Here is a 23,400-nt window from a genome sequence, read left to right as displayed (position 1 = left end):
TATAGCTGAGCGGTGGTGGCACACACCTTTAACCCCAGCACACGGGAGGCAGTGGCAGGCGAATCTCTGTGAGTTCGAAGACAGCCTGGTCTACAGAGCTAGTTCCAGGACTGGCTCCATAGCTACTGGGAAACCCTGTCTCAAAAAACCAAAACCAACCAAAAACAAAACAAAACAAAAACAAAAAAGCAACAACAACAACAACAAAATCCAAAGTATTTTGAAAATATGTATGCAAGTTCAATAATTATTAAATCCATCTTTCAATCTATAGAATTGTAAGAATGTTAAATAACAATAACTATTAACATCATACTACTATTGAAGTAATACATTACCTAAACGTTGGAGTAAATATAAATAATTGCTACAGGGCTCACCTTTAGATTTATTGCTCTTCTTGTTACTGCGGCAAAATACTTAATAAAACTACTCAAGGAAAGGTGTGCTGTGGCTCCTGGTTTGAGGGTACAGTCCTCTGTAACTATAGAAAGGTGTGGTGGCCGGAGTATGAGGTAGCTATGACAACCATAGGGAATGAAAGCAGATAAATGATCTGCTCACCCATTTATCTCCTTTTCCCTTTTCATTCACTCCTGGACACTGACCATGTAATAGTGCTGTCCATATGCAAGACAGGTCTTCCCTTCTCTGTGAAAGCTCTCTAAAAATTCATTAACAAGCTCAGGGTATATCTTCCAGGTGATCCTAAGCCCAGTCAAACTGATAATGATGATCGTTCATCACAACTACCATATTCATCAAGATGAGGACGCACTGTGGTCAAGCATTCTACCTTATTTTTCAAAGCTTACACAACACCTAGATAGGTAATTATATGTATTTTATTAGACCACCTCTCTTGGACAAGGTGGTGGTAGTGCATGCCTTTAATACTAGCACTCAAGGCAGAGAAAGCAGAAGGAAGTTGAAGGTCAGGCTAGTAGTCTAAAGCTCAAGTTCCATCATTCATACACACATACATACATAGAGATAACTTAAAACAACAATAATAAGGCCTCTAGGGAACAACCCAAAGTCACTTCTGTGCTTGATCAAAATCAAACAAATTTGCACACTTACAGCTAAAGACTGAAACTTTTAGTCTTCTCTCCTTACTTTGTACCCAGAACCCTGACAGACTCATACTGATCAGAGACTGATTCTTTCCTGAGAGGAAAAAAAGCAGGGAGTCTATCACCAGAGAAAACAGAAAATAGAAAGGAGAGAAGAGAATATTTCCCAGGACTGAAGAAAGTTAAGCTTTGATACTGCAATTCAAAGAGACATAACAATCAAATTTCAGAAACTTGGGTACAAAGAGAACATTTGACAATCTTTAAAAAAAAAAAAACAAAAAAATCCAAAACCAACAACCACAGAAGGGGGGGTGGTCAGAAAATAAAATGTCATCGGGTTTCCGGATTAGCGGGCTAGGAAGTGTTCCAACACAAAGATTTACATTTAAAATCAGAGAAGCTATATTTCCAAAGTATTAAGTCCACATGCATACTTTTTAAATGTGCCATTCAAGTACCCTTTCTCAAGAAGCATCTCATGGCCAGTCCCATCTAATGACTGAGCACAGCTAGAGGTGGGAACACCAGGGATATAGGAAACAAATGACATAGTTGTTAATTAAGGAACCCCCACTTATTAAACAAACACAACTTCAAGTTTACATACAGTCTTGTAACAGATCTAAAGAATAATCAAACCAGATTCTAACTCAAACACTAAATACATGAAGGTCTGTTACAAACTCTCCTCTGCCTCTGTCCTCTTTTTATTTAGAGGAAAGGATCTATGATGATTTTTTTTAATGTCCTGGGCTTGATCACCATTTTGTGCCAAGTCAATTAAGAGAATGTACTTCATGCCAAAGAACTGTTTTGCTTGACCTTACTTCTAAAAGACAGAGGTAGAAATCTAGAGACTAGCCTATCTTCTCTGAGTAACTCAGTATACGGTCTACACTAAAAATCTGCCAGATACCTCAGTAGTATTTAAAAGGGATTCATTATCTGCATCTAATGATTCAATTATTTTGTTTTCCCCTTGTAAAGATAATTATGAGGTAAAGTATATTCACAGACAAGTCTCTGTACTTAGGAGATAAGCCCATCTAGTTTTAAAATCAGTATTATATAAGAATAAAAGCAGAAACTTTTTATAATTAAGAAGCTATGAAAAATTTATAATATTACTCTTAAAAGTAAATCATAACCAGTTAACATTTGAAAAAATTAGAAAATCACTGGCAAAGAAAAAATTCACTACACAAAAAATTCTATTTCTCTGTGTTCTATAAGATTTTACCTGTACAAGCAATAAATAACTAATGCTATCAGAATACAAGATTAATGAACAAGATTTTTAAACTGTAGGGAAGAAAAACTCAACTTTATCTAAAGATTTAACTTAAGAAATAAATAAATGGAGACATATATTGATGGGGGGAGATCATGACCGGCAGTACAGTAAATATAGATTTTCTCCAAATGTGCAAAATCAACAACATTCCAGAAATAATCTCTTATAAATTAGTCTATGCATTAAATAACATTTGTGTGTATAACCTGTGGCCCACAGCTGACATGCCACTAAAGAAGGATAGCTATAAAAATAACCAAACATAAAACTGTAAAATTGATTAAATATAAGCTTTGTGGGCAGGGGATCTTATTTTGTCTTTTGGGGTTTTTTTTGTAACAACTACACAGTCCTAGAGCATGAATTTATGGGTGACGTTGTGCTGCAGTGCCAAAAGATGTATGAATAGGATTTTTTGTTTTGTTTTTTTTGTTTACATTGGACACACCTGACAAGGGTAAGCTTCTGATCTCTCCTCTCCTTCTCCTTTGCATCTAGTACCCCCACACCCCAGGGTCTCTAGCATAAGAAGCCAACATGAGCACTGAACTATACCCCAGCCCTGAAGCTAGTTTTAATAACCTTAAAGTATCATTCCACATTATAACATAAATTAGTTTAATTAAAATGCCTTTGATTATGGATTTAAATATTTAAATTACATTATTAATATTTTCAGAAGGAGGTTGGCATTCCTGTGAACCCTATCATTCACAGGGAAAGTCAAGTGGAAAACTTTGAAGAAGTCAATTATATCCTTTCATTTGGTTATGGTGACACAATTCAAGTCACTAGGCTTGGGGATCAGTGCCTTATCCAAGCCATCTGGCACAACATTTTTTAAGAAAAGGTATCACACAGCCTTCCCTCAAACTCTCTATGTAGCTCAGGGGTACCTTGATCTCCACTGATCCTCCTGATTCTACCTCCAGAGTACTTAAAATCTGTACTCTACACTTTTTCTTCTGTTTATAAACTCAGTCATAGGACAGTATGATGGTTTGAATGAGAATGGCTCCATGAGTTCATGGATTTGAAGGTTTGGAAAGACTGAGAGGTCTGGCTGCTTTTCCCGCTGATCTTCAGAGGCGAGCTTTATTCATTAAAACACAAATAATATACCACTATAGTTTCTAGTCTACAAACCAGTAAAGCTTATTATGATGTTAACTACCCAGGCAACTAAAACAAAAGCTAAGTATTTGTGCACATAAAAAAACAGAAAAGGGGCTAGATGGCTCAGAGGTTAAGAAGACTGGGAATCTGGGTTCAATTTCTAGCACACTCATGGCAGCTCACAAATGTCTGCAAATTCAGTTCTAGGGGATGTGACACCTTCATACCAATGAACATAAAATAAATTACTTTTTAAAATCACCTTAATTTAAAAAAACAAATGCAGAAAAAGTGTAGCAAAACTATACAGTGCCATGACTTTTTCTGCTTCATTATAATCTCTGTGGACCACTGTAATATAGAAAATTCACACAGTAAATAAGTCATATATGGAACATGACTATAGTACCCATGTTTTGTTTAGTTTGGAAATTTTATTTAATATGCATGTGTGTTTTCCCTGCGTGTGTGTGTTTGTGTGCGCACCACATGTGAACCTGGTGTCAGAAGAGGCCAGAAGATGTTGCCAGATCCCCTGGGATTATGAATAAAGAGCTAATGTGTGTGTGTGTGTGTGTGTGTGTGTGTGTGTGTGTGTTTGTGTGTGCGTGCATGTGCTGGGAATTGTCAGGTCCTTTGCAAGAGCAAATAGTGCTCTAAACTGCTGGGCCATTTCTCAAGCCATCTACTATCCATTTGCCAAAAGATGCTTACCAGTGATAAGAAAGTACTTAAGTGTTATCAATAAGCCACAAAGTTTTGACATTTGACAAAAAGACTATCTCTAAGATGTTTTGGTAGAAGTCACTGAAAACTGATAAACACAATTTCCTTAGAACATGAGACCACTAAAAGTATGACCTTGAGCTATAAGCCAGTACTACACAGCAACACGTGACCTTTAAAATATTGGGGGAGGGGGGCACAGCAGCACACACATTAGTTGCTCTTCTAGAAGACCTGAATTCAGCTGCCAATACCCATGGCTGGTGGTTTACAGCTGCCTATAAGTCACAGCTACCTTGGATTTGACCACTTCTGTCCTCTGGTATATGTACTCATATGTACAAATCTATACACAGATACACACATAACTAAAACGTTTCTAAACAATCAAAAGAAAACACAAAATACAAATACATATATAACACCTATAATACATATAAATGTTTATTACCAATATAGCAATGCTTTTAACTCACAATCAGAGCCTGTGAGACAGCTGAGCTGGTGAAGGTGTTTGCTACCAAGTGTGACAACATGAATTTGACCCCCAGCACCCACAGAGTAGATAGAGAGAACTGTGACAACTATCTTCTGACTTCCACACACGTGTGTACCCATTTACACACAAAAACAAAGCAGTTTAGAAATTGCTTTAGAGGGCTGAAAAGAAGATTAAGACACAAACTGCTCTCTGTGAAGGCTCGGAGCTCAGTTTCCAGCATCAACGCAGGTGGCTCACAACCACCTGCAACTCCAGCTTCAGGGAGTCTGAGGCTCTAGGCCTTCACATTCACCTGCACATACATATTCACACATGCACACACATACTACAAGAAAATAAACTGTTTTTACATGAGGTGGTTGGACGGGTTTCTAACTGCCTACCCATGTGGACTTTGATGACATTCTGTCCTTCTTGCTCTGACCCCTCACTTTCCCTGAAGAAATAGTCTCTAGCTAATTAGGAGTACAAACTAGCTGAAAATCTCCAAATAGCAAATTAGGCTTAAATGGTTTTTTATGGGGTGGGGTGAAGTGGGTGAAGTGGGTGGTGGTTCGAAACAGGATTTCTCTGTGGCTTTGGAGCCTGTCTTAGAACTAGCTCTTGTAGACCAGGCTGTCCTCAAACTCACAGAGATCTGCCTGCCTCTTCCTCCCGAGTGCTAGGATTAAAGGTGTTTGCCACCATCACCACTGGCCTGAGGCTTAAGTGTTTTATTAATTTTCAGTAAGTTCTGTGAGTTTCAGGAAATTATCAAACCCCAGCTGGTTCTGATAAGCCCCTTAAAAAAAAAAGTAACAAGTAAGTATGTTCTTATAAAGACATCCTTCAAAGACTATGTAAGGCAAAACTCATTCCAATGCTATTCTGAATTTGAGCTATATATTTTCTTGCTTAATTTTTAAAAGTAGATATTATTAGCCGGGCGATGGTGGCGCACGCCTTTAATCCCAGCACTCGGGAGGCAGAAGCAGGCGGATCTCTGTGAGTTCGAGACCAGCCTGGTCTACAGAGCTAGTTCCAGGACAGGCTCCAAAGCCACAGAGAAACCCTGTCTCGAAAAACCAAAAAAAAAAAAAAGTAGATATTATTAGCCCATAAATCCATAGTAAATAGTAGTCAGGATTCCAAATCTAACCTTAGTATATCACATTGTATATCAGATAACAAGTACTTGAAAAACTACAACATTCCCAGAAGGAGGAACTAGATGATCTCTAGAGTCACACATATCAGTAATATAAATCTAAAAACAAACAAGTAATTTAACTGCTCAGGGGGAAGCTCCACCTCACCCTGCCCCCATCTCTCTCTCTCTCTCCAAATCATGTCCCATCTCAGAAACCCCACAAAAAGGCAGCTCCTCTCCCAGAGATACTCAAGATCACACCTATGGGGTATTTAAACTGCCCTCTAGAGATAGGCCAGGTAGTTTTCTTTTTGGTCTCTTCTCTGTGGGCCAGAGAATTACACAGGAGCGTTTTACCAATAAACCTATTTTTTTTTTTTTTTAAAAATTCGGCTTGACTCATATTACTGTGTAAGTGGAGAGACTTAATATTGGGGTACAGAAACCCTTTACAAGTATGTTAGCATTGCTTAACTTTTTTGTTGTTGCTGATCCATGTCAGTATGTTTGTGTCACATTTAACTTTGTGAAACTTATTTAGTCAAGGTCTCAATATGTAGTCCTGGCTGGCCAGAAATTCACTATGTAGAGAAGGCTGGCCTGGAACTTACCCAGCTTCAACTGTTGGTATCAAAGGTGTATCAGTACACATACCTGGCTTAATTTTTGTTGTTGTTGCTAATGTTGGGACATATTCACTTAATAAGTTTGTTTATGCCCATGAATAAAATGAATATCTTTGTTTCTTGAAGATTTTATCTAAAACTATAGTTCATGGAAATCATTTTCAGTATTTTATTTTCTTTTATAATGCTATTGACTCAACTTACTTCATTCACTCCTTTTGTCTTATTTACTTATTCTATTCACACTGAATCCAGGAACATGTAGATGCTACGCGATTATTCTACTACTGAGTTACATCCTAGTCTCTATTTTTAAAATCATGTTATGTCTTCAAACTGTTTAAAAGCAGTGGTCAAAAGAGATGAAGTAAATTTCTATTTTACATTTAGAAAAGCATTAAAAAGTTAACTAGCCATAAAATATGTAAAAAAATCATGCTTTTAAAAACTTGAAAGTCTAGAGACTGGCTCATTAGTAAGACTTGCCTAGTGTGCATGAGGCCCCAAATTCAATCCCCAATATTAGGGTTTGGGATTGAAAGTGCCTAACATGGCTTATTCATCAGTTATTATCAGACACCCAAAACACTGTTGTTGTTGTTTTTTTAACATTTTGCCTTCTTTTATTTATGTGTATTTGTGTGCATCTCTATGTGAACATGCCATGCGCATGCTGGTGTCCACAGGTGAGAAGAGACCTTTGGATCCCCTAGGGCTAGAGTTACAGGCAGTTGAGAACCACCCAAAATGGGTGTTCAGAACAAATCTCAGGTCCTCTAGAAGAGGCTCTTATCTAATAAGCCATCTTTCCAGCCCAATGTAATGATTTTTAAAGGATAAAGGATATCCACAATGCTAATAGGAGAATAGTTTAAAGGAACTACTGCCTACTCATTATTTGCTGTACATTTTACCAGTAAATAGTAATAGTTGTTAACAGTTATTTTCCTAAAAGAATTTTCTTTTGTTCCTAGGATGTCAGACTACCCTAAAACTATGTAGATGATGCACATCTTGAACTCCTGATCCAGTCCTCCTGCTTTACTTCTTAAATTGCTGGTGTTAGATACAACCATGCCTGGCTTTCCTAACAGAATTTAGTAATCTTGTTTAGTTCATATATTTGTTTTCTAAAACTGTGATGGTTTGAACAGGTATGGCCTATAAAGAGTGGTGCTATTTAGGAGGTGTGATCTTGTGGGAGTGGGTGTGGCCTTGTTGAAAGAAGTGTGTCACTGTGGGGGTATGCTTTGAGATCTCCTTTATTCAAGCAATGCCCAGTGTGTGGCCTGGTTCCTTTTGTTGCCTGTGGATCAAGACAGAACTCTCAGCTCCTTCTTCTGCACCATGACTGCCATGAAGATAATAGACTAAACCTCTGAAATTTTAAGTCACAACTAAAAGTTTTCCTTCATAAGCATTTCTGTGATCATGGTGACTCTTCACAACAACAGAAACCCTAAGACATCTTTAAACTAATGAGAACTTTATTAAAATATTTTCTTAAACAAACCAATTCCAGATATAAATGAATTCGACCCACCAACTAAACATGTATCACTGTAAACAAGAACAATCATGTGTCGCTGAATGCTTTGTAATTCAAGTGTCTCTCTTTCACTTTGAAGTTTCTTTCACCAAGGCTGCTCGACAGCACACAGAAAACATCTAGATGACTATTTCTCAAGTGGCCTATAACTATTTGAGTTTATTTTTACCTAACTGGATAGAGCAAACTATGAACTATATGCTGAAAAATATTAATCAAACTGACAAAGCTGTTAATTATAATAGTGCTTTAAAACTTCTGCCAGATCAAAAAATTTTCATGAATTTAAACTATAGCTGGCCAGACACATCTCAATTTACATTTGATGCTTATTCACCTTAAACAAACAACTGAAAACACTTAATAAAACATGAACATATCTTACCAGTGCAGGCCACTGAATTTGTCTGCTCTTTGATCCCTGAGTCTGGCTAGGGTCGTTTCTTTTGGCCCAGATTAAGTGGTATTCCACCAAGAAAGTTGAAAAATCTTCATAAACTTTAACCCACTCCCGTTTATCCCATTCAAGGTCATCAAATTCCACATACACCTATGGAAAAAAAAAAAAAGAACATACCATTTTATAAGCAACATACAGCAATGATATTAACCCATGAAACAAAATTAGATAACACATTATTAACATTACTTTTGAGGTTTGGGGCATGAGGTCTTGGTATAATATAGAACAATGTGGTCTCAAACTTGTTATCCTCCTGTTTTTACTTCCCAACTGCTGGAGCTTTGTAGTGTTCTCTTAGAACAAGCATCCTACTTATTACTTTGACAAGGAAATAAATCATAAAGGACTACATGGTAAGAAAAGTAACTCAAAAATGCTGATCAGCACATATTAGCCAGCATATCTGAAATACACACTAAATATCTATGTGTAACTGACCATTCTAATAGTGGAGCTTGGGAAGCATTTTCCAAAATAAACAGGCAGCTTGAAGTACAGTTTAGTAGTTTAGAGTATATAATTCAGTACAAAAGGCCCTGAAATCTCATCACTAGAAAGAAGAAAAGGCAAACAAAACACATTAGGCTTTGCAAACCATCCTATCCTTGAGGTAAACAAATAACATATAAACTGAAATTGGCATAAAATATTATTCACAAAAGTTAGTAGAAAATTGCTCATAATATACAAGTCAATCAACATAATAAACCACATTAATAGAGTATGGAAAAATACATTTTTAATGATACAGAAAATACATCTGGAAAAACTTAATAATCTTTCATGGGAAAACAGCAACAACAAAACAGCAGATCGTGGTGGCACATACAATGATCTCTATATTCTATAGTCTGAGGCAGGGCAGCCGCAAGCTAAAGAGCAATTAGGTCATTCCATTTGTTTGCTGGATTTTTTTTTTCTGTTCACGGCTATTGCTGTTTTTTTTTTCTTATTAACTATAAGACCCTTTGAGGCAAGAATTGGTGTGTTTTCTTTTTTATTTGTTTTAATTTATATTGCCTAATTGTTGCACCTGCAAACTAAAGCAGTCACTAACTTTCTGTGTAAACTATATCACAACAATATAAATGACTAAGAAAAGTATGTGTATGCTTAAATATAGCTGCTCTTTTTGCTGATTAAACATTGTGTTCATGATTATATAAGAAAGGAAAAAGAAGATTCCATTCTATATAAACATTTGCAACTTTATAAAAACTAATCAATAGGATGCTAAGAATTCAGAAGAACTTGGGTTGGGGGCTGCTTGAACAATCATGCCTATTAATGTGATGACAACATTAAAGATAAAAGAATAATTGGAAATTATTTCATAATGAACATATTTTAAATACACCCTGAGATATCAGAACAATGAACTCTAAGATCTGGCCCCTTGGTAACTGAGATGACTACATTCTGCTTTAATAATCTTTTTGTTATTTTTGGAGACAAGGTCTCGTAATTTAACCTCACTAGCTTTGAAACTCACAGGGACCCCCGCCTCGCCTCCCAGGTTCTGGGATTACAGGCATGAGCTACTATACCCTGCTATTTAGTGATTTTTTTTTTTAACTTAGTGTAAATAGCTGCAAGTAGATTATACCCACTTGGTATAATATAGACCTCATATTGCTTTATTTACATGAAGTGAAAATGAACTGCATGGCTTTGAGAAATATGTCTTGTGGTTTATTCAAAACCAAATAGCAACCTCATCCTAATGCTATTTAACCACAAAAAATACTTCATACTAAAAATAAGGTGCCTGGTATCATGGAGCATGCCTTAAGCCTGGTACTGGGAGGCAGAGGCAAGCAGATCTTTGTGAGTTAAGGACCAATCTGGTCTACAATCAGGGATATATAATGAGATCCTTATCTCAATAAATAGATATACAATGATATATGTGCTAGACTACATTACCATTCCTCTCTCTATGTGTGTGTGTACTTATAATCATCATATTCATGTTCTTATTTATAAAATAGACACCAGAAGAAGTTAAGTCATGAAATGTTAAGTAACAAACACCCAACTTTTATCTAATCCCTTCACTAGTAGTTTCATTGTACTACATCATCACCACCACCACTGAGTTTATCCATAAAGTTTTCTCGGATTTGCTACTGAAATACTAAAAAAAATATTCTAGAAAGAAATATAGAAAACAATGAAAGATAGTTGCTGTAAGGTTCATCTATGCATTGATCTACATAAATAATTTTATAAGAAGAAATCAAAAAGGTCTGCTATGAACAGATGCTCAAAAAATTCAAATCAAGCTAGCGAGGGATGTAGCTCAGTAATGAACATTTGTTTAGCATGTCCAAGAACCTGATCTCTAGCACTGCAAAAGGAAAGGACAGAGAACAGATGCATGCAGAACAGGATAATTTGGCATCTCAACATTTGAACATTTTTTTGTACTTAACCAAAACATCAAAAGAACTGAGGCTCAAATGAAGTCCAAATGATATCTGCAACCTCCAAGCCATAATTCTCATAGAACACAATATATATTGGTATATACGGGTAACATAACTACAATGGGTTTGCAATAACCCTTTAAAGTCACCTTTTTTAAAGATTATTTATTATGTATACTGTGTTTTTGCCTGCATACATGTGTACAGGCCAGAAGAGGGCACCAGATCTCATTTTAGGTGGTTGTGAGCCACCATGTGGTTGCTGGGAATTTAACTCAGGACCTCTGGAAGAGCAGCCAGTGCTCTTAACCTCTGGGTAATCTCTTCAGACCCTTAAAATCACCTTTATTAACCTTAGATGGAACACAGGAGAGGAATGGCAAATAACATGGCACCCTTACAATAAGCTTTAAAAAGACTTAGTTGGCACTTGTTACATAACCTGGGCTATTCTCCTGAGTGCTCGGGTTAAAGGCATGCACCACATCTGGCTTGCCACATTTTTTTTTTAGGGTAACATGCTTGACAAGGATGACAAGCTCCAACTTTTAATTAATAGATAAAATTTTTGAACTTTAATTTTCTTTCTGAATATATCTTTAAAATCCACTTCAGAAAAAGTGTTCAATTTAGCATAAATTTACTTTTTGAGATAGTATATATACTAGTACCATAACCAAAAACTTCAGATGATGATAGTGCTCAGAAAGGCAAACTGAACTATCTATCTCACTTAACATGCAGAGCCTGCAGACCCTAGATGGATAGAGAAATTCTTATGTAACCATCCAGACATGAACGGCTATACTGAATACTGTTAGACTGCCAAAACTCACAATTAATAGGATATACTTAATACCTTGGAAGATGATGATAGTAAATTTAAAAAAAAAAGCCGTTCCATTCTGGTAGTAATTTTAAATGATCTTTTTCTAAAAATGTTGACCATGGGGGCTGGAGAAATGGCTCAAGCAGTTAAAAGCACTTGCTGCTCTTCCAGAGGACCCAGATTTGATTCCCAACATCAACATGGAGGCACACAGTCATCTGCAACTCCAGTTCCAGGGATTAGACACCCTCCTCTCTACTCCATGAGGACCAAGCACAAAACTCGAAATACAGGCAGGCAAAACACCCACACCAATAAAATAATGCAATTAAAAATATTTTTATGCTGACCAAAGAATCATCTTTTGACTAATATCAAGTATAAAAGTATGAGCTAATTTAAAGTTGAAGGAAAAGTACATAAATAGCCTTCATTTAAACATCAAGCAATCTATACCTTTTGGTTTATAAGTACTGATTAGACATATCTATAAACCCTGACAGAAGTCGATTATTAACATGTAAAAAACTATTTGCAGCTGGGTGAGCCAGTGGGCCGGTCTAATAGAGACTGACATCCGCACAAGTGATAATTTGCAGCAGAAGCTAGACCTTCGAGAGAAAGGTGTTGATTTCTGAAGTCTGCGTTGGAATAGCATATTTAACTGGGTATATTCCAGGCCCTGTTTCTAACACTAGGCTGTCTTGTGATGACTAATATTGACTGCAAATTGTTTTTTTTTTTTTTTTGGTTTTTCGAGACAGGGTTTCTCTGTGGTTTTGGAGCCTGTCCTGGAACTAGCTCTTGTAGACCAGGCTGGTCTCGAACTCACAGAGATCCGCCTGCCTCTGCCTCCCGAGTGCTGGGATTAAAGGCGTGCACCACCACCGCCCGGCTTGACTGCAAATTGTTAAGGGGTTTCCAGAATGGGTTAACTAAGGTGGGAAAGGCCACAGTAAATGTAGAAAGTACCACTGCTATCTCTGTTTTCTGACTGAGGATGCAGCGTTAACCTCACTCTCATGCTACTATGCCTTCCCCGTCCAGGGTGGATTAGACTATGAGGCAGAATAAACCCTTCCTTCCCTTATAGCTGATTTTGTCAAGCATTTTATTGCAGAATGAGAAAGCAGTACAAAAACATAAAAATAAGTAGGAAACAAGAAGTAATCTAACATAGTGGAGTCAGCTACAAAATATTTTTACAGCCATGTATGGTGAAAACTACTGCATGATAATGGAAAAACTCAAGGCTCCATGGGATAAATGAAACTACTACATTCATAAATTCAAAGTTTCAGTTTTGTTATTAAAATTAATTCTCCCCAAATTGATTCACAGTTTCAGTATAATCCCAATCACAATCCCAACAGTATTTTCTTTACGTAGATTCTAAAATATACACAGGGTAGTACAAAGAAACAGAAAATCCAAAACCATTTCAAAAAAAAAGAAACTGGACTTCTAAAACTACGCCATTTAAAGCTGAATACCAGGTTGGTAAGATGTTCCCAAGATGTTTCCCAAGCAAGCCTGGCAACATGACTTCAATACCTGGAACACACATAAGGGTGGAAGAAGGAGGGTACCAACTACAGAAATTGCTCTCTGACAACCAATTACATACTCCCCAATGCTCACATGCTCACACACACACACAAAATGGTAATAAAAGACTGAAAACAAAGTTGTCTACAAGAATATTGCTTAAAAAAAAGACGACAAAAATCAATAAAAGAATGCCACAGAATAAATCTGTAATAAATGAGAATTGGTCTTTGATAATAGTGTAATGTCACCTCAAAGGAGAATGGGTAAGTCTCCTCAACAAACAATGCAGAGATAATTGGACATCCATACCCCCACGTGCAATATTTAACTTTAATCCATGCTTCATATTTTAAAGACTCAAACTGCTCAGACTTAAGAATATAAAACAAACCTAAAAAAATTAAGTCAAATAAGGCTAAAAAGAAAAAAATTTTTAACAAGCCAAACTCTTGTGGCCTTTGGGTAGCAAAATGATTCGTGGAAACAGTATTAAGCCGGGCGGTGGTGGTGCACGCCTTTAATCTGGGAGGCAGAGGCAGGCGGATCTCTGTGAGTTCAAGACCAGCCTGGTCTACAAGAGCTAGTTCCAGGACAGGCTCCAAAACCACAGAGAAACCCTGTCTCGAAAAACCAAAAAAAAAAAAAAAGATAATAATCCATAAGAAAAAATATTAACAAAATTAATTTTTGCTCTGTGAAGTCAGTGCTAACAAAATAAAATAGCCACAAACTAGAAAAAGTTACAAATTTATTCGACAAAATATTTGTATCTTGAAACAAAACCTTTCAAATCTCTCAAAAGGAAAGGAAGCACAGAAACATAGGTGAATAATTTGAACAGGTGCTTTTAGTGATTGAAGAACCACAGAACTCAAGCATGCAGAACCTCACATACTGAAGAAAGTCAGTTACACTCTACACATGAACAAACTCATCCGCGGACTCAAAGGAGATGAAATTTAAATGGTAATACTGTAAATTAAGTGGAAAGATAATTAACAGAAGTGATCCAAAATTAAATGACAATCTGGTGTTCTAGGAGTTTCAGATATAAAACCTACTTTTTTCAAGTTCAAAGTTTTTATTATTATTATTATTTATAATAAAATCCTAGAAAACAGCCCAGGCTCTCAGATAAACTAAGAACACTTTTTTTTCCCTGAGATAAAATCTAGCTACTTGACCCTAGAAGGCTTGTACTTAACAAGGTAGCTCAGTCTGGACTTTCCCACAATCTCCTGATTCAGATTCCTGAGTGCTGAATTTACAGACATGAGCTACCATGCTCAGCTATACTGGCACCTTTCCACAAAACATACAGAGGGCACTGGCACACAGTCTTATTGCCTTGTACTATACTTAAGGTAAGGGTGGGGAGGGACAATAACTGCTGTACGTACTATGGTTAACTTTCATTTGTTCAAAGGTCCACAAACTCCAACTAGTTGACATACCTCTCAAATTAGCTTTGTTTAGAGGTTTCCCCCTAACGTTTTCCTGCTGTGATTATATTATTAAAGAAATCAAGTCATTAGTTCCATATAATCTTCATTTATCTATATTTTGCTGACTACTCAATGTGCTTTGTTTAATTGTGTGTCTCTGTCCTTGACCTCCTGTAATTGTTCAATATGGTCTTACTCAAATTCAGGATGAATAGAGAAAACTACCAAACAAAAAGCACTGTATATTCATACACACTAGTTTGTCACAGTGGCACACACTTGTAGTTCCATCAGTTCTAGCACACAGGAGGGTGAGGCAGGTGATGGCAAGTTCAAGACCACCCTAGCTAATACAGCAATATCTTCTATCAACACACCTCTCAAAAAAAGACATGTACTATCTGAATACATATGATGTATTTGTGCCAATGATAATTATTATCTTAACTCAATACATCCCTCAAATCTACAAAATGACAATATTCTAAATGTATCATTCCTTTATCATCATATAGACTATGGTCTACTTAGTGAAAATTCCCTTTATTCAATGTTTGGTTTCCATAAAACTGATTAAAAAAGATGAATCCTTGATTTTTTTTTTTGAGTTTCTGAAATAAACTTGATATCCCAACTTCTTAGAATACAGAATAAGAAGTGGGTTCTCATTTGTTTAGACAATGACTCAGCATGTATCCCTGGATGACCTAGAACTTTAATGCAGACCACTATTCCTCCCTGGGATTCACAGAGCTTTGTCCCCCTTCTGCCTAAGTGCTGAGATAAAAAGGCATGCCCCTGCATGCTTCCACACCATACTTTGCATTTAGAGGAAAGACAATTATGAACTTTCAGTATGTTATTAAATGACATCCTCTTAAAAACAGAAGTTGGAAAACAGAAGCAGAAGCACACACTGATCTATTTAGACATAGTGTGTCTTATCTACCTGCTGTACCATATTTTAACTTAACAATGTATTAACCACCACAGCATATTCTTTATTTACAATTTACCTTCGTAATACACTATTTGGCATATGAGCCACATTTAAAAAAAAAATTGAAGGGAAGGTGAGACAAGGTCTCACTGTATGGCCCTGGCTGCCTGGGACTTGATATGTAAAACAGGCTGGCCTCAAACTCAGAGAGATCTACCTGCCTCTGCTGAGTGTTGGACCTGAAGGCTAAGAACCAGAAAGCCTATACAATCTGCCCAGCAGCATTATATAACTAATACATGGCAGAGCCGAAACCCAAGCTGGAATCAATTTGGGTTTTTTTTTTCTTTTTCTTTCTTTCTTTCCCCCCATTTTCAAGACAGAGTGTCTCTGTAGTTTTGGAGCGTGTCCTGGCATTCACTCTGTAGACCAGGCTGGCCTTGAATTTACAGAGATCTATCTGTCTCTGTCTCCTGAGTGCTGGGATTACAGGTGTGCGCCACTACCCCCAGCCTGGAGTCAACTTTTTTTTTTTTTTTTTGGTTTTTCGAGACAGGGTTTCTCTGTGGTTTTGGAGCCTGTCCTGGAACTAGCTCTTGTAGACCAGGCTGGTCTCGAACTCACAGAGATTCACCTGCCTCTGCCTCCCGAGTGCTGGGATTAAAGGCGTGCGCCACCACCGCCCGGCTGGAGTCAACTTTTATAATGCCACATATTGAGTTTAAAAGTAAACATTAATCATTAATATGTTTAAGAGACCAAAATGCAAAAATTATACTTTAATTATACAGATGTGAACAATTCTAATAACATGTGGGAGAATAACTTCCCTATTAAAGAATGAACTCTATAGTAAAAGTTATATCACTATTTGGCTTTCTAGGGCCTCATATATGTAAATAATTTTATAAACGTTAGTGAGCTGAATAAATGAAAAGATGAGTGGGTGAATAAACAAATGTAGACACATGGGTGGTAGTATGGTGCACTGGTAGAACATTTGCCTGGCATGCTCAAGTCCCTGGGTTCAATCTCTAAGACTTTACAATAAATGGAGGTTCAGAGTGTCTGGATTCAGATTTGAAGAAGAGAGAGAGAGAGAGAGAGAGAGAGAGAGAGAGAGAGAGAGAGAGAGAGAGAGAGAGAGAGAGAGAGAGAGAGCGAGCGCTATTAAGTTTTGAAGGCTTACAATGATCTAAGGCCATCAAACCGCATCAGACATCCAAAAACTCGAGACTGGAAAGGACTCAGTAGTTAAGAGCATTTATTGATCTTACAAAGGACCCACTTTTGGTTCCCAAGACCCACATGGTAGCTCTAATTCCAGGTATCTGATGCCCTCTTCTGACTTCTGCGGGCACTGAATATACATGATGAACATACATAGATGAAGACAAAACACTTATACACATAAAATTAAACGGTTTAAAAAAATATTTCCAAGGCAGCTTACTATTGCTTTTTAAGGGATTGCATTAGTGCTGGCAAGATGGCAAGAAGGTTAAGAATGCCTAGTTCTCCTGTAGAGGTACCTAGCTCAGGTCAGAGTACCCACATCCCACAGCTCACATCCACAGGGAATCCAATGCTAATGCTATCTTCTAGAGTCTGGAAGAAGGTTCTTCTAGAGAATATTCTCAACCTATGGGTTGCAACCTACTTGGGGATTACATATCAGACATTTACATTGCAATTTGTAACAGTAGCAAAATTACAGTTAGCAATGAAATAATTTTATGGTTGTGGTCACAATATGAATAAATTTATTAAAAGGCCACAGCATTAGGAAGGTTAAGAGCCACTGAATCTAAACTTTAGACAGACATAGAGAAACGTGTGTACATGCACAAAAATAAATCTTTTTGAAAATGTTTATATTGAGCTAATTTTATCTTACTAGGATTAATGTTAAATTTTCATTATCAATTAAAATCCTTTGTTTAGGTGATTAAGGTAACTAGTATCTACATTTTTTTAAAGAGAAAATATTATAAAAAACCTAAAAATATATTTAGGAGCAAAATGTCTAGGTGCAAGCATATTAATACAGCAAATAGCTAGATAAACCTCTTAACAGTCTTAACCAAAACGAATCCAAAGCACCATGTCTTCCAATGTATTCCACAGAGCCCTATCCTGACTCATTAGATATACACCAAACTGTAAAGTGAACAAAATTGATGGATTATAAAGATTCCGTGAAAAAAATAAGACTGGATAAAAGAACAGAATTGAGTGATACTAGAATATTAGAATCCTATATTAATAAATGTATAATTATAATGTATGAATAAGTATAATGCATATAATTAGATAGTAGAATCACAACAATAGCAATGATAGTTTAATGAAATAAAGGAAGTTAAGCTAAACCCAGAGCTGGGAAATTCCAATAACAATCTACCACAGAGGCACCCCCAAAAGTTAAGAAACTGTCTGGGGTAAAGTATAGCTGATATTAAAAACTGGGTACAATTTATACTAGCAGCAGTGTTTAAGCAGTGTCTTTCCCATCCCAGACTGATACTCTTATTCTGCTAAAAGAGGTTCATTCCCTAGGAGTTTACCAGTGGGTCTCTAGAATAGAGATAGTCAATGAAGTGGTGGAAAATGTTTCCTGAAAAGGAGAGTTAAACAAGTTTCAAAAATGAAATCTATTCAGGATTAGCATCTGTTCCCATGTCCAGTCTTTTATCAATGGTTACAACTTTCAAAATTGGGAAGGAAAGGGACCAGCATCTGTTGACACTGCATGCATGTGTTATGCAAAACAGTCATACACATAAAACTAAAGTAAATCCAAAAACTTATTTCCAAGTCTTTAGGGATAAGGGATGGGGTAGGGGGTTCGAAACAGGGTTTCTCTGTGTAGCCCCAGCTGTCCTGGAACTCACTTTGTAGACCAGGCTGGTCTTGAACTCATAGCGATCTGGAACTCACTTTGTAGACCAGGCTGGTCTTGAACTCATAGCGATCAACCTGCCTCTACCTACCTAGTGCTGGGATTAAAGACGTGCACTATCGCTGCCCAGCTTATTTCCAAGTCTTTTGTCAAGACAAAAGTAGATTTCTCTGGGAAATTTTAAGTGTTTTCAAGATTTAAAAAAAAAAAATCACCACACTAACTTCCAACATTCTCAGAGCTCATGATGTGCCTTGTTTACTACTAAATGCAAGTAGTCAAATCTACAAGTTATTTCGTGGAAGAAAGCACAGAGAAAGGAAGAAAGCACATCACAAAAATGTTAAGAGCAATAAACACCTAATACTGTCAGTGAGATCAGAGAAAAATAACACAATCAACAACAGAAAAGAGTCACTATCAAAAATAAACTAAAGTAGACTTTAAATTAAACTATGATAGAAATTATGGAAAAAGGTTTTTCTAAAAAGGAAACTGAGAACTTCACAGTAACTACAACAACAAAAACTCAGGAGAAAAACATTTTAGTTAAAATGGTTCACTAATCTATACAAGTTTCATTCAGAAAAGGCCATGTTGGGGCAGGTGTGTCATAGAACAAATAAACACCTTCCAGAACTAAGAGTCAGAAATGCGCACACCGAAAGGCAGCTCTTGAGAGGTTAAGTACAGTATATGAAAAATCAACATAGGTCTAGAAACGAAGCATGAACAGAAGAAAAGACCCCAAAAGTGCTTGCCTGAGAACTGACCCCAGGGCCTTTGAATTTTAGGTCAAGTGTTCTGACACTGAGCTGTACCTCAGAGGGGTGGGGAAAAAAGAGGAGGAAAAGAAAGAGGGGAATCAGGGAGGAGCAGGAAGGTATGCAGGCATGTTTGTCTACAACTTCTCAAAAGTAGTATCAAATTCTAAAAGGTAATATATAAAGCTTTGAAAACTATAAGGAAATTTAATTTTTAATCTCCAATCTCCAATTCCATTTCCCATAAATTCTAAGTCAAATTCTAAGACATAAAAGTTTGGAAAAGCAATCATACTGATCAAGTTATGTGATACACATCTGTGATTCTTTAGTTTCCAGAGGATAGAGGAAGCAAGATCAGCTTTAGCAACACAGTAAAACAACTCGAAAAGTGTGTGTGTGTGGGGTTTACAAACAAGAAAAGTTAATTACACCATAAACTCAATTTGTTGAAGTAATAAATTAACTTTTTAACTATTGCCTGTTCAAAATAACACTGCTTATGACGTTTGTCTTTCATCTAATATGCAGGGTTTGGGAAATTTCTAATAGATCTATTTATTCTCATAGGGGATCTATTAGATGCTACAAACAGTTATCAACTAACCATTTTATGTTTTAAAAGATCTTTTTCATTTTATCTGCATCGTGTTTTGCCTGCATGTATGTATTGTATCCCATGTGTGCCTGGTACCCAAAAAGGCCAGAAGAGGGCAGCAGATCTCCTAGAACTGGTGATAGATACAGTATTGAGCTGTAGGTGCTGGGAACCAAAATTGGGTCGTTGCCAGGAAAAGCCAGCGCTGTCATCTCCAGCCCTACAATAAATCATTTTAATAGCTTAGTATTGATTCACTGCAAGGATATGTGAAAATGTCTGTAATTCTACACTTAGCGTTTTCTACTTTTTACTTTAAAATCTGTCGAGCCTGGTGGCGCGCATGCCTTTAATCCCAACACTTGGGAGGCAGAGGAGGGTGGATTTCTGAATTCAAGGCCAGCCTGGTCTACAAAGAGTTTTCCAGGTTCCGGATAAACCCTGTATTGAAAGAAAAAAAAAATTGGACCTATAAATTTTTCTATATACATATCTTGCTATCATGGCTGTTTTAAATTACAATGACAAAAACAGAAAAAAATGTCAAGCAACTCCCAACAGAAAAAGAATGACTGTGACATCAGAAATATTTGTAATCAAAAGGTACAACAACTGAATAAACAGTTCCAAAACCCCGCCTACTTCAGAATGAATTGTTTTTTCAGAGAATAACTTGGTGTCAATAAAAATACAAAACCAAAACAATAGCCTCTGGTAGATAATGAAAACCTTGAGGAAAAAAAACTAGCCTTTCTGTTAAACAATCTATTTAAAAGCAACTATCTAACATAAATTGTTATCATTATCTACTTTTTCTTTGTACTGTTGTGTTGGGACTTAAACCTATTCATGTTTTTAAACCATAGGGGGTTTTTTTGTTTGTTTGTTTGTTTTGTTTTTAGAGACAGGGTTTCTCTGTGGTTTTTGGAGCCTGCCCTGGAACTAGCTCTTGTAGACCAGGTTGGTCTCAAACTCACAAAGATCCGCCTGCCTCTGCCTCCCAAGTGCTGGGATTAAAGGTGTGCGCCACCACCACCCGGTTTAAACCATAGGTTTTCTAAATCACATAACCCTTCTCATCTAGTAAAATGTTACATGGACCTTTTGTAAACACTAATATGAAAGATTAATAATGGGATAATTATTAGCACAGCAATTATTTAGTTTATGTAAGAACATATAAAACTCATTCTCACTTGTAAGCAATAGGTTATCAGCCTTTATTTGGTCGATGTATATTTAGCAAAACTGTATTAAACATGTTCAATCTTTTCCATTTTATATTCTTTATAATTCTTATAATTCCTGATATTGATATTATGTCTTTAAGCATTTACTGCTGAAAAGTGGTATCCATATGTATACCAACACTGCAAATTGTAATTCTCTGGAAGAATTACCTCTATAAGCCTAAAGATACAAAAATGGCTACAAACCCATACAGCAAAACATACAAGACTATATTCCTCAAATGTTGCTTAAAATACAGTCTTTCTTACCATATCTAACACAATGAAAAGCAACTGCAAAGCCCTATGGAAAATCAACACCTGCAGGAAAAGATGCATTTTGGCAAGAGTGGCCTGTTCATTCATCACTTAGTTCTCAAACACTAAAGCACTCCTCCTCTCCCTTCCTGTGCACTCAGTGGATAGCTTTAAGAACACAGAGCTTACAGTGTTCTTGCTGAGCTCACACAACTACACAGCTGAACCTATTACTTGGCCTAAAAACAGTCTTTCAGAGAACAAGTTTTAATGTGGATTCAAGTTTTAGACAGAATATCTGCTCTGTTGTTAAAATCAACCCCCACTGAAAAGTTACTATTTTTAAAAAACTCAACTAATGAAGGTGCCTAAAACTAACACTAAAATATAAGAAACCTGAAATAATATCTACACTGTGCAAGGTAAACGCGACATATACAGGTACTTTTAACAATTTCACAGTCCAAAACATCTCAAAATATTATCTACTCAACAACATTTTTATACAGATTTCTGAACAGTGATCTCTTAAGCTACTGGATTTAATCCATTATGGGGAGCTAATTCATTTTATCCATATCTTACAGTGTTTTGTTAATATTTTACAAAGTTTTAGATATTATGAGAAAAAGTTTGAACATTTTTTGGCATGTTACTAAACCATAAAAGGCCTGTCAAAAACAAGGGGAAACTGTCTAGCTGGTTGATAATGCTGTGCTGGCAATTTCTCAAACATCTGCTAAAGGTCAGATTTCCACTGCATGGAACCAATCAATGGAACTACACAGTTCTTCTAGCATTCTGAGAAGCTAAACAAAGACCACTATTTTACGTAAGTGACAGAGCATACTTGGCTTTGTAATAAATTACAGCAAAATCTAATGCTTTCTTAGCAAAGAATTCACACATTTAGAGAACACTTCTGAACTTCTATTTGTATTTTAAGTTAAAATTATGTTTTCTGTGTTTACAAAGTATGAATATTATAAAAACTCTACCTTTTCTATTTGGTAAAAACTGATTTTTACTTTTATATTACAAAAAGTACAATAGGTCCTCATGAAATTTTAAGACAATTTTAACAATAAATACAGTTTTTACAAATTTGAATACATGCTAATAGGTTGTTCCTGAATGTATTGGAATGCATTCTGCAGCTCATTCACATTTGCTAAATTTCTAGAAAGCAGTACTGGCCAAAAAAAAAAAAAGTAAATTTTTTACAGCAACAATTATAATTTCTTTGTGTCATCAGAGACTGACATTAGGGATGTGAGAGAGTGCAGTGGTTAGGAGAGCTTACTGCTCTCGCAAAGGACTTGGGCTTGGTTCCTAAGACCTACTATCAGGTGGCTCACAAGCACCTACAACTCAAGTTTCAGGCTGATGCCCTACTCTAGCCTCTGGGGGCTCCTGCAAGCACATGAGACACATAAGCCCACAAACACATAAATAATAATTTTTCATGTGACTGTCACCAAATTTTAAAAAAAATTGCTCAAAATACCTACAAACATTCCATACTCAGAAAATCTGAGTATTTATTTAAATAACTGAACGAACACAAATAGCTAAAGTTCAAGGAAATTAGAAGTATGTTCAATCTATGACAGGTTCAGGGAGTGTGTATGTTTTGAGACATGGTCTCACTATATAGCCCAGAATAGGCTGACCTCCTCAACCCCCTAAGACAGGATTTCACTATGTAGCCTTGGCTACTCTGAAGTGCACTAGCACTCCAACTCACAAAGAACCACATTTCTGACTTACCAAGTGCTAAGAATGAAGGCATGCATCACTACACCTGGTTCTTTTTCTGTTTATTGTTTTTGTTCGTTTGTTTGTAGACAGGGTCTCTACTGTGTAGCTCTAACGTCCTGGAACCCTCTAATAGACCAGACTAACCTCAAACACTGAGATCTACCTCACTCTGCCTCCTGAATGTTGAGATTAAAGGTGTGCTCTACCATA

The 23,400-nt window shown here is 36.6% G+C and overlaps 1 protein-coding gene across 3 annotated transcripts in view; it reads right to left on the bottom strand.

Moving 5' to 3' along the window:
- Nucleotides 1-23,400, bottom strand: part of Jmjd1c (jumonji domain containing 1C) — a 163,982-nt gene that overhangs the window by 92,564 nt on the left and 48,018 nt on the right. For all 3 annotated transcript variants that reach the window (XM_057751048.1, XM_057751047.1, XM_057751046.1), the window contains exon 2: nucleotides 8,407-8,571. Coding sequence is in view for 1 of the 3 variants with exons in the window: in XM_057751046.1 (XP_057607029.1) it covers nucleotides 8,407-8,571 (165 nt within the window). In the remaining 2 variants the exon portion in view is untranslated. The remainder of the gene's footprint in view (nucleotides 1-8,406; nucleotides 8,572-23,400) is intronic.

This window comes from Chionomys nivalis, chromosome 19 (genome assembly GCF_950005125.1).
Source record: "Chionomys nivalis chromosome 19, mChiNiv1.1, whole genome shotgun sequence".
Classification (NCBI taxonomy): domain Eukaryota; kingdom Metazoa; phylum Chordata; class Mammalia; order Rodentia; family Cricetidae; genus Chionomys; species Chionomys nivalis.
Note: the sequence above shows the minus strand (reverse complement) of the source record. Positions and strands in the feature narration are given on the sequence as shown.